Source organism: Triturus cristatus, chromosome 1_2 (assembly GCF_964204655.1).
Source record: "Triturus cristatus chromosome 1_2, aTriCri1.1, whole genome shotgun sequence".
Classification (NCBI taxonomy): Eukaryota; Metazoa; Chordata; class Amphibia; order Caudata; family Salamandridae; genus Triturus; species Triturus cristatus.
Window position 1 is genome coordinate 353,171,440 of NC_140580.1, and position 12,184 is coordinate 353,183,623.

A 12,184-nucleotide genomic window follows, 5' to 3' on the forward strand; every position below is an offset into this window, starting at 1 on the left:
GGCCAACCAGAGAGACCGCAGAACAATGTTGCTCCGGAGCGGTGGGTAGAGTATTTTAAACCTCAATATGCTTCCCACCAGGTTATAGCAGCTAGTGTAGACACTGCTGCTGTGATTTCCTTAATACCTGAATTTAGTACTGTGGAAGTGACTCTGGCTCTAACAGGTGTAGCTCCAGGAAAAGCCCCTGGTCCAGATGGGGTTCCTGCAGACCTCCTCTTGAGTGATAAATTTAAGTGGGGGAGATATATCCAATTGGTTGTAAATGCCTTGGTGTATGGTGCTCCCATTCCCAGTGCGTGGAAATTGGCGGAGATAATTCCGGTCTTCAAAAAGGGGGATCGATCGCTGCCGGAAAATTACAGGCCAATTAGCCTGATTGATGCTACCCAGAAGATTGTAGGCAGGCTGATTTTAAACCGTGTCCATCTGTGGGTAGCCTCAAACAATATTTTGTCTGCATTTCAAGCGGGTTTTCGTGAGCATATAAGTACAGTTGACCAGGTATTTTGCTTTGTCCTCCTATACTGGAAGATTGTGATTATGGGTAAGGGGAGTCTTTATGCGGTCTTTGTGGACCTAAGGGCAGCCTTCGATTTAGTCCCTCGCGTTAAATTATGGAAGGTTTTGAAAGATCTGGGACTTCATCCAGGACTGCTATCTTTAATACAGAGGCTCCACGAGGATAATTCCGCTAGAATAAGGTGGGGAGGGCAGGGCGAGATAACGGAGGCTTTTCCGGTAGAAAGGGGGGTTCGTCAAGGGTGTGCAATGGTCCCTACTTTATTTTCTCTATACATTAATGGCATCGCCGATCGTCTTTTAGCAGAAAATATTGATGCTCCTTCTCTTGCCGGTGATAAAATCCCGATTCTAATGTTCGCGGATGACACGCTTTTAATTGCTAAGTCTCCAAGCGGTCTACAGCGAGCGTTAGGTATTTTTGAGAGTTTTTGTGAGGAACGGGGACTTTAAGTAAATGTCAAGAAAACCAAGTTCATGGCTTTTAATCCTCACCGGCATTTTAAAAATTCGTTTTCATTATTCAACCAATCCTTAGAACAGGTACAGACTTTTACTTATCTAGGGGTTAATATCCAAAATAATCTTAAGTGGACCAAACAGAAGGAATTGGCAGCTCTAAAACATAGACAGCTCACTGGAGTAATAAGTGGCGAATTTAAGAAATCATTAACTAAACCAATCAAGCCTGTACTCCAGGTTTATAGTGCTAAAGCAGTTAGCGCATCATTATACGGAGCTGAATTGTGGGGCTTCGAGGGTCTGTCCTCGTTAACCATCTCGGGGAACAGATTCTTTCGAGGCATTACATCACTTCCCCAGAGTACGCCTCTGGTCCCTCTAAGACATGATTTGGGAAAGAGTTCTATTGCTGATGTAGCTAGATTAAGACCAATTTTATACTGGCATAGACTGTGGACTACCCTGGCATTATCCCAGTATGCAGCGGGTTTTATGGATGTTCTGTCCATGGTTGGATCTCGTAATATTGGGTGGTTTAAGGATCTTAGAAAAACCCTCGAGGCGCTGGGTATGAGTGATCTATGGGAAAAGCCCTCGGTTGTTTCTTTTCCGTCAAAATCTTTTTTGAAAGAAAAATACTGGGAGATGATTAATACAAAGATAATGATCGATTGTAAAAACCCTTCTTTAACTGATGACTTTCTGAATATAAAATCTGTCCCAGGGCTGGAGAACTTTTGGGACTTTGTTACCAAAGTATTAGACAGAAAGTTGTATTTTCAGATGCGGGTGGGATCTTTGCCCTTAAATTCTTTTACTGCTCGGTGGTCTAACACCTCCATGAGCCAAGTTAACTTATGCCCATTGTGCATGACTCAAGATGAAACAATAAGCCATATGCTTTTTGTATGTCCCGCATATTTATCTCCTAGGAGGGTGTGGTTGAGATCAATCTGCAAGCAATTGGGCACTAGGTTAAGTGGTGAGGCAAGGAGGATCCTATGTACTAGCACATCATCGGTTATTGTTGTAGCTGTGGCAAAGTTTCTAGGATGGGCCTGGATTATAAGAAAACGCAGCATCTGTGACTAATGTGTTAGCGGTCCCTGGATATGAAGTAGTATTTACTGTAAGTGTGTTGTAATGTACATTTTTTAACCCATGTATATATTTTAAGGATTGCTTTTTTAAACTTAAATGTTAATCAAGTTGTTTTTAGGGATTTTTAATGATTATGACTTGTATTCATGTTGTTTTCGTACTCGTTCTATTGCTTTTATGACAAATGTCGAATAAAGCTGTTTTTGGATTGGATTGGATTGGAAAAACCAGGATTGACTAAAGTGTCTTCGTTGAACTGCATAAAAACCTTAAACGTTACTACAATTATATATGTAATGAAAAATGTGTTGTAAAATGCACCATTTTGGTCTGTCTTTCTCCAAACGTTTCTTGGGGGGAGAACTCCCCTAAACGACCCTTAGCAGTGGTCAGGCTCGCTTGCTGCACTCGCTTGCTATGCACTGTATGGGAGCTCGTCTGACAGAATTTGCCAGGGCTGCTTTGGGTTCCCAGTCCGGCCCTGCTTATATTGAGTTGGTGGCCTTTTTGCTAGTGGTGGGTGCATTCTTACCACTACTAATAATCAAGCTTCCAACAAGAATCCTTCCAAACCAGCACATCTTTGAAAACTAGACACCTGGGGGAGTCCAGGGTGGGGTGACTTGCATGGCTTTCACTAGGTTTTGTTCCACAGAATCCCATGCAAAGCTCAAACTTTGCCCACAAAAAACACATTCCCTTGTATTTCTGTGAGAAGTCCTGGAATCAGCAGGTAGCCACAAATTTCCTACCACCCAGCATTCCCTGAAGTCTCCAGATAAAAATGGCGCCTCATGTGTGTGGGTAGGCCGAGTCCCCGTGACACAAAAGGAACTTGGAAATTAGAGGCATCACATTTTCCCCCTGAAAACAATGTGGTTTTTTTGCAATGTGGGTAGCTGTGGATTTTGGGCCCCAGCTCAACCGACACCTAGAGAAACCCACAAAAACTAGCACATGTTTGAAAACTAGTCATCCAGGGGATTCCAGGGTGAGGTGACTTGCATGGCTCTCATCAGGTTTTTTTTAACCCAGAATCCCCTGCAAAGCTCACACCTTGTCTAAAAAACACATTTCCTTCTATTTAAATCTGTGAGGAAAAGTCCTGGAGTCTGCAAGCAGCCACAAATTTACTACCACCCATGTTTTTCCCAAGTCTCTTAAAAAACATGATGCCTTACGTGTTTCGGTAGGCCAAGTGCCCGTGACATGAAAGGGTGCCAATGCAGTGTAGACACATCACATTTTTCCATTGAAAAATGATGAGCTTTTTGCAATGTGGGTAACTGTGGATTTTGGACCTTAGCTCCGCCGGCACCTGGGGAAACGTACAAAACCAGCACATTTTTGTAAACTAGACACCCAGGGAAGTCCTGGGTGGGGTGACTTGAGTGGCTCTCGCCAGGTATTTTACCCAGAATACCCTGCAAAGCTCAAACTTTGCCTAAACAAACATATTTTCCTTCAATTTCTGTGAGGAAAAGTCCTGGAATCTACAGGGTGCCAAAACATTCCTACCACCCAGCATTCCCCCAAGTCTCCTTAGAAAAATGGTGCCTCACTTGTGTGAGGGGGCCAAGTGACCAAAACAGGGAAGGACCCAAAACGTATTGTGGAGACAACAAAATTATCTATCACAAAACAACCTGGTTATGCAAGGGGTGCTCATGTGTTTTTGGTCCCAGGCTCGGCAGCCATCTATGGAAACATATGAAACCCAGGCATTTCTGAAAACTAGACACCCATGGGAGTCAAGGGAGGTGTGAAATATCTACACATATATCACCAACGTACATTTATATGGAGTTACATACAAAAAATCTATACAAACGTACCTTTCAATATTTTGTCTCTTGATATTCTGATCACAATAGTGTGACCCGTCAATATTCTGGCTTTGCTATTCTCATACCAAGACAATTCTCTTTTTACATACTTTGAAATCATGCATGAAAACCGCAAACTTGAAAGTATACCCGTGAAGAAGCACCGAAGTCTCAAATCATTGCTGTGTGTGAGTCATTTGCATTTTGAAGGAGACATCTGCAGGAACTAGGAAGTTTGAAGATATCACCAGTAACCAGTTTCAGTGATCTCCAGATGGAGGCAGTGAATCTCTCCAGCTATCCCAGGACAGTGCACATTGGCCTGGCAGAATACCTCAACTTGTGTGCCCCAGGGGTAGTAACTAACTCTGCTCTCAAATGCCTGCTCAGAAATATAGGGGAGTTGTAATGACTGAGGACAGAAAGGGTACTTTGCAGCTGCAGGATTTAAAAACAACATTGATTGTTTAGTGGATTTGACACTTAGGGCCCTATTATGATGTCGGTCGGAAAGGCTCCGACAACATAGGTTTCACTTTTGACCACTGTATTACAATGACGGCGGTCTGAAGTGAAACCAGCCGCTCATTCCGGCAAGCTTCCGACAGGCTCAAGGAGGGGTGTTTCCGCAGTCGGGTTTGTGATGTCAGTTTCCCACAGGCTTTCCATGTTGAGCTTTCCAACATTAAAAGCCTGTCAGAAAGTGATTTTGGGTTCCCCTAGCAAGGCCTCCTTCTCCCTGCAGCCTCTGGAAGGGGTGCAAGGGGGAACCTATGGTATCCCCCTGTTAATCCCTGCACTGCGTGGCAGGCCCCGTGAGGTGCCTTCCAAGCAGTGCAGGGATTAACAGAAACTCCCATTTCTTATTGGGAGCTTGTGCTGCGGATGGTTTACAGCCGCAGTACAAGCTCCCATAGAGAAATAGGAGTATGTGACCGCACCATGTGTGGTCGTATTGTAATAGCAGTGACTGGACCACTGACTGGAGGTAAGTTGGTCCCGAGTCCGCGTCGGTGTCGGGCGGACGTGAGTCTGACGGACATCTAACGAGGCCCATAATGTGCTGCAGGATTCAGAACTAAATTAAAAGCATGGTTATTTTTATTATAACATATTCTATGAAGAAGCATGATTTTTGTTGGAGGGACTTTTTATTTAAGAGCATTGCCCATCAGTCACACATTATATGTGTTTGAATCTTGAAGGAATATTTGCATCCTTTGCATGCAAGAACACCATTTGTTGCAAAGTTATTTCAATGCACAACCTCTTTTGCCTTTTCTTTAGTCCTGGTGGCTGTATCTCCTTCATCTCATATGAAACCAGCTCAACGTGGAGTGCTACAACTACTATTTTCTTGTAATTTAGAATAGTGCAGTTTCCAGGGTTAATATTGCCATCTGATTGTCAGTCACTTATTCAATCCCAGGCAAATTGAAAATTTAGTAGGAATAAAACCTGAGACTGGCCACTCACAGATCCTGAAATCAGGTGCCTCAACCCAGTAAACTCAATTTTCTGATACTTGTACATGTGTGGCCTCAGATGAGCATACGTTGCAACATTACTGAAAATATTCCTTTGGGTAACAGTCCAACAGGGGGATCTTTCTGAGGATTGAATGAAAAATACTTCGTGAACTAACTGTCATTTCGCAGAAGGCGTTTTCAGAAGATCTTGCACAGAAAGAGCCAATGCCTTTAAATAACCTGGATAAAACTGATTCTTAAGTGTTTTGTATTGAAATCTATGAAAACTGCTTTTTAGTGCTCAAATCACTCATTGCCCTTTTTAAAGATCTTTTTTTAGAAGAATATAAACATTTTCAAATCCACTACAATATGTTTATTGTTATCTATAAGATTTGACCAATTTGTTTAAAATGTGCAGTTTAGCACTTTATTTTCTTGAATTGTTTCTTATGATAGCTCTGCCTCATTGTGAAGTGGTAGCCTGGCCCCCAAGAGTTGACATGTTACCCCCCCAATTTTGGGTCTAATTGTGTCCCTGAAGCCCACTTATTATTAGCTCCTCTGATGAGGCTCCTGAGTCCCAACTCTGCCACCGTTCCATCTCCACAGCAGCCCTGCGGGTGCCCGGTCGGTGATCTGCGGCAGTGTACACAATTACACCAGCTCTGATGATGCTCCTCAGTCACTGGGCTGACAGAACTGTAGATTCACACCAGCTGATGATGTTCCTCAGTCACTTGGCTGACAGCACTGTAGATTCACACCAGCTGATGATGCTCCTCAGTCACTGGGCTGACAGCACTGTAGATTCACACCAGCTCTGATGATGCTCCTCAGTCACTGGGCTGACAGCACTGTAGATTCACACCAGCTGATGATGCTCCTCAGTCACTGGGCTGGCAGCACTCTAGATTCACACCAGCTGATGATGCTCCTCAGTCACAGGCCGGGTATAAGTCTACTTTCAAAACCTCATTATAGCGCTGCCAGCACTCTGCATTCGCCCAGCTCTGATGAAGTACCTGCAGCCCAGGGCCGCCAGTCATCTACCTTGACACAGCTCTTGTGATGCACCTCAGGCACAGGGCTGCCGGCACTTTGTATTCACACAGCGCTGGTGATGCTCCTCAGGCACGGGGCTGCTGACACTTTGTATTCACACAGCTCTGATGATGCACCTCACCCACGGGGCTGCCAGGGCTTTGTATTCACACTGATCTGACGATGCAGCTCACCCATGGCGCTGCCGGCACTTTGTATTCACACAGCTCTGACGATGCACCTCACCCACGGGGCTGCAGGAACTTTTGTATTCACACAGGTCTGATGATGCACCTCGGGCACAGAGCTACCGGCACTTTGTATTCACACAGCGATGGTGATGCACCTCAGGCACGGGCCGCCGGCACTCTGTATTCACACAGCTCTGACGATGCACCTCACCCACGGGGCTACCAGCACATTGTATTCACACAGCTCTGATGATGCACCTCGGGCACTGGGCTGCCAACACTTTGTATTGTCACAGTTCTGGTGATGCACCTCAGGCACAGGGCTGCCGGCACTTTGTATTCACACTGCTCTGACGATGCACCTCGGGCACGGGGCTGCCAAGACTTTGTATTGTCACAGTTCTGGTGATGCACCTCAGGCACAGGGCTGCCGGCACTTTGTATTCACACAGCTCTGACGATGCACCTCACCCATGGGACTGTCTGCAGTTTCCTTTCTCTCAGCACTGACGATGCACCTCAGGCACAAAGCTGCCGGCACTTTGTATTCACATTGCTTTGATGATGCATCTCGGGCATGGGGCTGCCAGCACTTTTTATTCACACAGCTCTTATGAAGTACCTGCATCCCAGGGCCGCCAGCCATCTAACTTGACACAGCTCTCGTGATTCACCTCACCCACGGGGCTGCCGGCACTTTATATTCACACAGCTCTGATGATGCACCTCACCCACGGGGCTGCTGGCACTTTGTAGTCACACGGCTCTGGTAATGCAACTCGGGCATGGGGCTGCTGGCAGTTTCTGTTCACGCAGTTCTGGAGATGAATATGAGTAGTTGGCAAGGGTAAGCCAAGCCGACCAGGAATGGTTGCCTGTAACCATCTACATGGGGAATTGATACCTAAGGGCATCGGATCACTTACGACAAAAGGAAACGTATTTTTTCTTTGAACGCATGTGGGTTGAGCGGTTAGATAATGACACATGACAATGGGGCACCGAATTGGGGAAATGGTTACCTTTCGATTGTACCATGTAATATATACCTTTGTTAACTGTTCCTAAGTATGTTTTCATTGATGGTGGTTCTGCTTTATATTTAACGTGAGTATTCCCTGAAATAAACACCTCAGATTTTGTTGTTGTTGTAAAATGTCGTTTTTGTGTCCCTATTCCTAGATGGCTGCGACACTATATCGCTGGGCCCACTGCCTATGACAAACTCTTCATGGTCAGTATATAATGTGCCACCCACACTTCTGGCAGCTCTGTTCATCCTCACTGCCCCTCCTCCTCTGGTGCCAGAACTTAATGGTGTTTAAAGCTGGGTTCAGAGTAGCACAGAAAGGAGCAGGTATGTGTGAGACCTCCCAGATTGTGTCAAACACACTTTCTCTCTATCACATTATACACCTACAAGTCTAAGCCCGCCCTCTCTACCGAGTGAGTGAAGCCATATTTCACATTTTGTCATAGAGATCTATTTACGTGACATGTCTCCCTCTTTCATTCTAGTGCCTAGAAGCACACCTGCACATGCCGTCAGGTGTAATGTCCCAGGCAGCTCTGCCCCTAACAGAAGGACAGATTTTAAATATTGACTACAGAGTGCTCTGTTTAGACCCCATGGTAATCTGGACGCCAGTGATTACTCTCTAAAACTTTAGTTTATTATTCTTGTTTATAATTCCGACAGAAATAACACAATTGGCACACCTTTCGACAGTTCCTGTGCCAGCTGCAAAGTCACTGTTTCAGTTCGAATTGCGGTTAATAGAAATGGCTGACAGTGTCCCCACCCCTTGCAGTCCACGAGGGGAACATATTTATTCAGAGCAAAATTCAGCCTTCGAAAGGAAAACAGAGAACATTTCATTTTATTCAGATCTGCATCTTTATTTAATCGTGTTCACCGGTCAATAGGTTGCAACAGTGAATAATCACGTGACAGATACACAATGTCACAGAAATGTCACAGCTGAGACTAGAGGATAACACAAGACATTCTTACATCTAATAGAGTGAATGTCTTCGTCACAGGACCTAAATCCTGGGCTTCATTCTGTAACTGAATGAGTTCCCACTGATAATCACAGCCCTACAAATATTGTAGAAGACCCGGAAGGAGTACATACTCAGTCACTGAGATACAAATCCATGGCAGGGAGTTCACTACATAGAATCTCTTTATAAAAGAGAAACACTGCATTGTGTAACTCACACAAATAGCGCCAAGACTGCTTCTAAAATGAAGACTTGGCACTAACGATAGCTGTTTCTCCTTTTCATTCACCAACAATGAATGTTACACTTTGGAGAATACACAATATGTGTGCACATCGTCACATACACTTTGCAAGGATAATACACAAACCTCTCAAAGAAGAGAAACACACTTTACCTTCACAGAAGGCAGGGCTTTTAACTCATGAATTTCCAATTGAAAATACAGATATATCCTCACTAATAGTTAAAAGGCATTTAATGTGCCTCTTGGGGAATGTATAAAATACATCCCATTCAATTTTCAGAGACAATCCAGAATTTCTGAAAGTACAGAAACACTTTGTCTACACAGCACTTTATGACACATTTTCAATAGAAAATACTACATATCAAAATTGATACAAAGGAGGCTAAGAGCCCCTCATCACTCACTTCAGCCAATGAGTGATAATTACGTAATTTGTAACTTCATAGAAACACAGAAGGTAAACACACACTGAGTGTGCACAAGGCTCTAATCTGAACCCCTCATATTACAGCACATCTATTATTCTCACAGACACATTCATCTGCAGAATCACAGGTGCACGATATCCATCCTTTCGGGATAATAACATATTTGTACGTCAATCAACTTCTTAAAATGAAGTAAAATTGGAAAATTCTCAGGGCACCGCTAGAATTCAGGAATGAAAATAATATGTTCCAAAATATGCATCAAAATTCACAAAAGTAGGTCCTATTGTAGGCAAGAACTCTACATGACGTATGAATTTCTTGTAAAGAAACAGTTTAAAACCTTCTGAAACTGAAGGCACGTCCTATTAATTGCTTTAGTTCATTCTCTTCGTTAATGTATTACATTATAGATGCTTACACCTAGATCCAGTGCTCAACAAATCTATGTTCATACAATATATACTGTGAAATCAACACAGTATTCATCCAGCGTTTACCCTAAACGGATGTAAAATTCACACTGTCCATCCTCTAAGGATGTAATAGCTGCACTGCCCATCCTGCGGGGATATAAAATTCATACACTGTCCATCCTACAGGGATATAATATTCACACTGTCCATCGTGTGTGTGGATTAAACATTCAAGCACTGTCCATCCTAAATGGATATATTTACTCATTGTCCATCCTGTAAGGATGTAATCGATCCACTGCCCACCCTGCTGTGTTGATATAATACTCACACGCTGTTTTATGCGCAAATAGCATTGTCACACTCTTCATCCTATGAGGGTATAATAGTCACATATTGGTCATAACATGAAGATATCACATTCACACACTGTCCCTCCTGCAAGGGTATAATATACAGACTGTCTATCCTATGAGGATATAATATTCACACTGTCCCTTCTGTGGGGATGAATGTTCACTCACTGTCGATCCTGTGAGCATAAAATATTCACTTTGCCCATCCTGTGAGGATATACAGTCACATACTGTCCTCCTCAGGAGGACATAATATTCACATTCTGTCCATCCTATGAGGATATACACTCCCTTGTCACTCTGCTAGTTGAAGTGCAGTAAACTCCCCCTGCACAGCAGGGCGCGCTCCATACACGAGAATGAATATTCTCCCTCAGAGGGGACCGAGGCCTCGAAAGAAGTCCGAAGAAAAGTCCTGGCTGCGCTCTCCGCATTACCAGGGTCTCCACGGGGCTCTGGGGATGTCCTGGGCCGGCTCTTTAGTGCTGCTGGGACAGGACGGAGGCCGAGAAGGACACACCGCCTCTGCTGGAACCGCAGGTCTATGGAGGGCCCGCAGCAGCTTCATCCGGGTCTCTGTGGGGGCTCCGTGGAGGGAGAGGAAGTGCAGCGAGTCCTGGAGGCACCTGGAGTAACCTTCACTGGAGGCCGCGGCTGCAGGGAGAGACGAGGGGTTAATATTTGGACAGATTCACCCCAGGCAGTGAACACAAATAAAAAAAATCAATTCAAGCTCTCTAGATTGCTTTCCTCTGGTTGCTGCAATTGGTTTACATGTAGTTCTGATACTCTTAAAACACGCGTTTAAGTTAAATGGCGCTGGAAATTGACATATTTAAAAGTTATAATAAGCTTTCCCCGAGTACCATCTCGATGCGACTATTACCAGTTACGTCTCTGCACTGTCTAACCCTAGCCACCCCCACGCGCAGACAAACACAAAACTGCAGAGAACACCCGATGAAGTTTTAACCCTTCAAAGTACTGCCTCTCACCTGGTGCCGGTGTCTGCACGCGCCGGGCCAGGTACGTCACGGCCATTTCCAGGATATCCGCTTTGTCTGCTTTGGGCGGAAGTTCGTGTTCCTCAAACTCTCTCTGCAGTAACATCCTCAGCTGCTCGATGCTGCTGTTGATGCGATCTCTCCTCAGCTTCTCCACCGCTGGCTTCCTCAGCTGCAGAAAAGACATGTGGATTTGTTATTTTATAGGAAAAAATTTGGGAACGTGTTTAAAAGGCAATAGCAGCGTTTATATGTATAACTTTATGATACAGCAGTTCAACTAAACAGTGCTAATATAGAGCTAAGGAAACGTTTACAAAATAATAACCAACTCCCGCGCTGAAGTACTGTATAAAGTGTAATAGGCACATTTAAACCCGGTATTACGTCTATATGAAAATTATGAATAAGTATAGCTTAAAAATTATTTTCCTGACCCTTACCTTTCTAATGTGTCTGTCCTCGCGCTCCTCTTCATATTTCCTCTCGGTGCTGAAAGGCGCCATCTTGCCCGGTGTGGGATGAAGAGCGGGGTGTCTGCAGTGAACCCACAGTGATCGGTGTCTGAAGAGCTCGCGCCCTCCTGCCCTATTTATCCCCCTCCGCCTGCAGGGTAATGTGTGGGTCTGGGGCTGGAGAGAGGTTCCCACACTCAGCAGCCAATCAGAGAGCAGCAGGGACAATGGAAGTGTGGCACATTACAGGGCGGGAGGGGTGGGGGACATCAGGGGCCGGATACAAAGGATCAGAGTGTGGGAAAGAGCTGCCCATTAAAGTGATCTGAATGCTGACATCTGCCACGAGCTAAGCAGTGTCAATAATACTAAATACAGGCGGGTGTGGCCGCTGCGCTGAGAAGGATTGAATAAACGGGCCCATGACTCAACACGTTAATGTCTATCGTTTTAGTGAAAATATATTTTTACTCAATTCTGTCGAGGTGCGCTATGGAGAGCACCCACAATTACGTCTTCCTTGCTTTGTAAAATATTTACCACCAGTCACTAGTAAAAGTAAAAGAATGCTGCGTTCAGTGAAAGTTCAGTGTTTCGCGTACATGATGGTGAGGTGAAATAAACTTGTGTACCACCCGCACTGCACCAGCACC

The 12,184-nt window shown here is 44.6% G+C and overlaps 1 protein-coding gene across 1 annotated transcript; it reads right to left on the minus strand.

Moving 5' to 3' along the window:
* Positions 1 to 8,511: 8,511 nt before the first annotated feature.
* LOC146867327 (transcription factor HES-5-like) lies at positions 8,512 to 11,623 on the minus strand. Its single transcript, XM_085614928.1, has 3 exons — positions 11,520 to 11,623; positions 11,068 to 11,248; positions 8,512 to 10,726 (listed from the first exon to the last, which is right to left on the minus strand). The coding sequence occupies exons 1-3, from the start codon at positions 11,580 to 11,582 to the stop codon at positions 10,506 to 10,508; spliced, it is 465 nt and encodes a 154-aa protein (XP_085471054.1). The 5' UTR covers positions 11,583 to 11,623; the 3' UTR covers positions 8,512 to 10,505.
* Positions 11,624 to 12,184: the final 561 nt, after the last annotated feature.

Bases quoted from the DNA above. Each gene is read 5' to 3' on its own strand.
- LOC146867327 (XM_085614928.1), bottom strand. From the start codon at position 11,582: ATGGCGCCTTTCAGCACCGAGAGGAAATATGAAGAGGAGCGCGAGGAC. The intron at 11,249-11,519 runs GTAAGGGTCAGG...TCTTTTCTGCAG, and splicing joins AGGACAGACACATTAGAAAG to CTGAGGAAGCCAGCGGTGGA. The intron at 10,727-11,067 runs GTGAGAGGCAGT...CTCTCCCTGCAG, and splicing joins CGTGCAGACACCGGCACCAG to CCGCGGCCTCCAGTGAAGGT.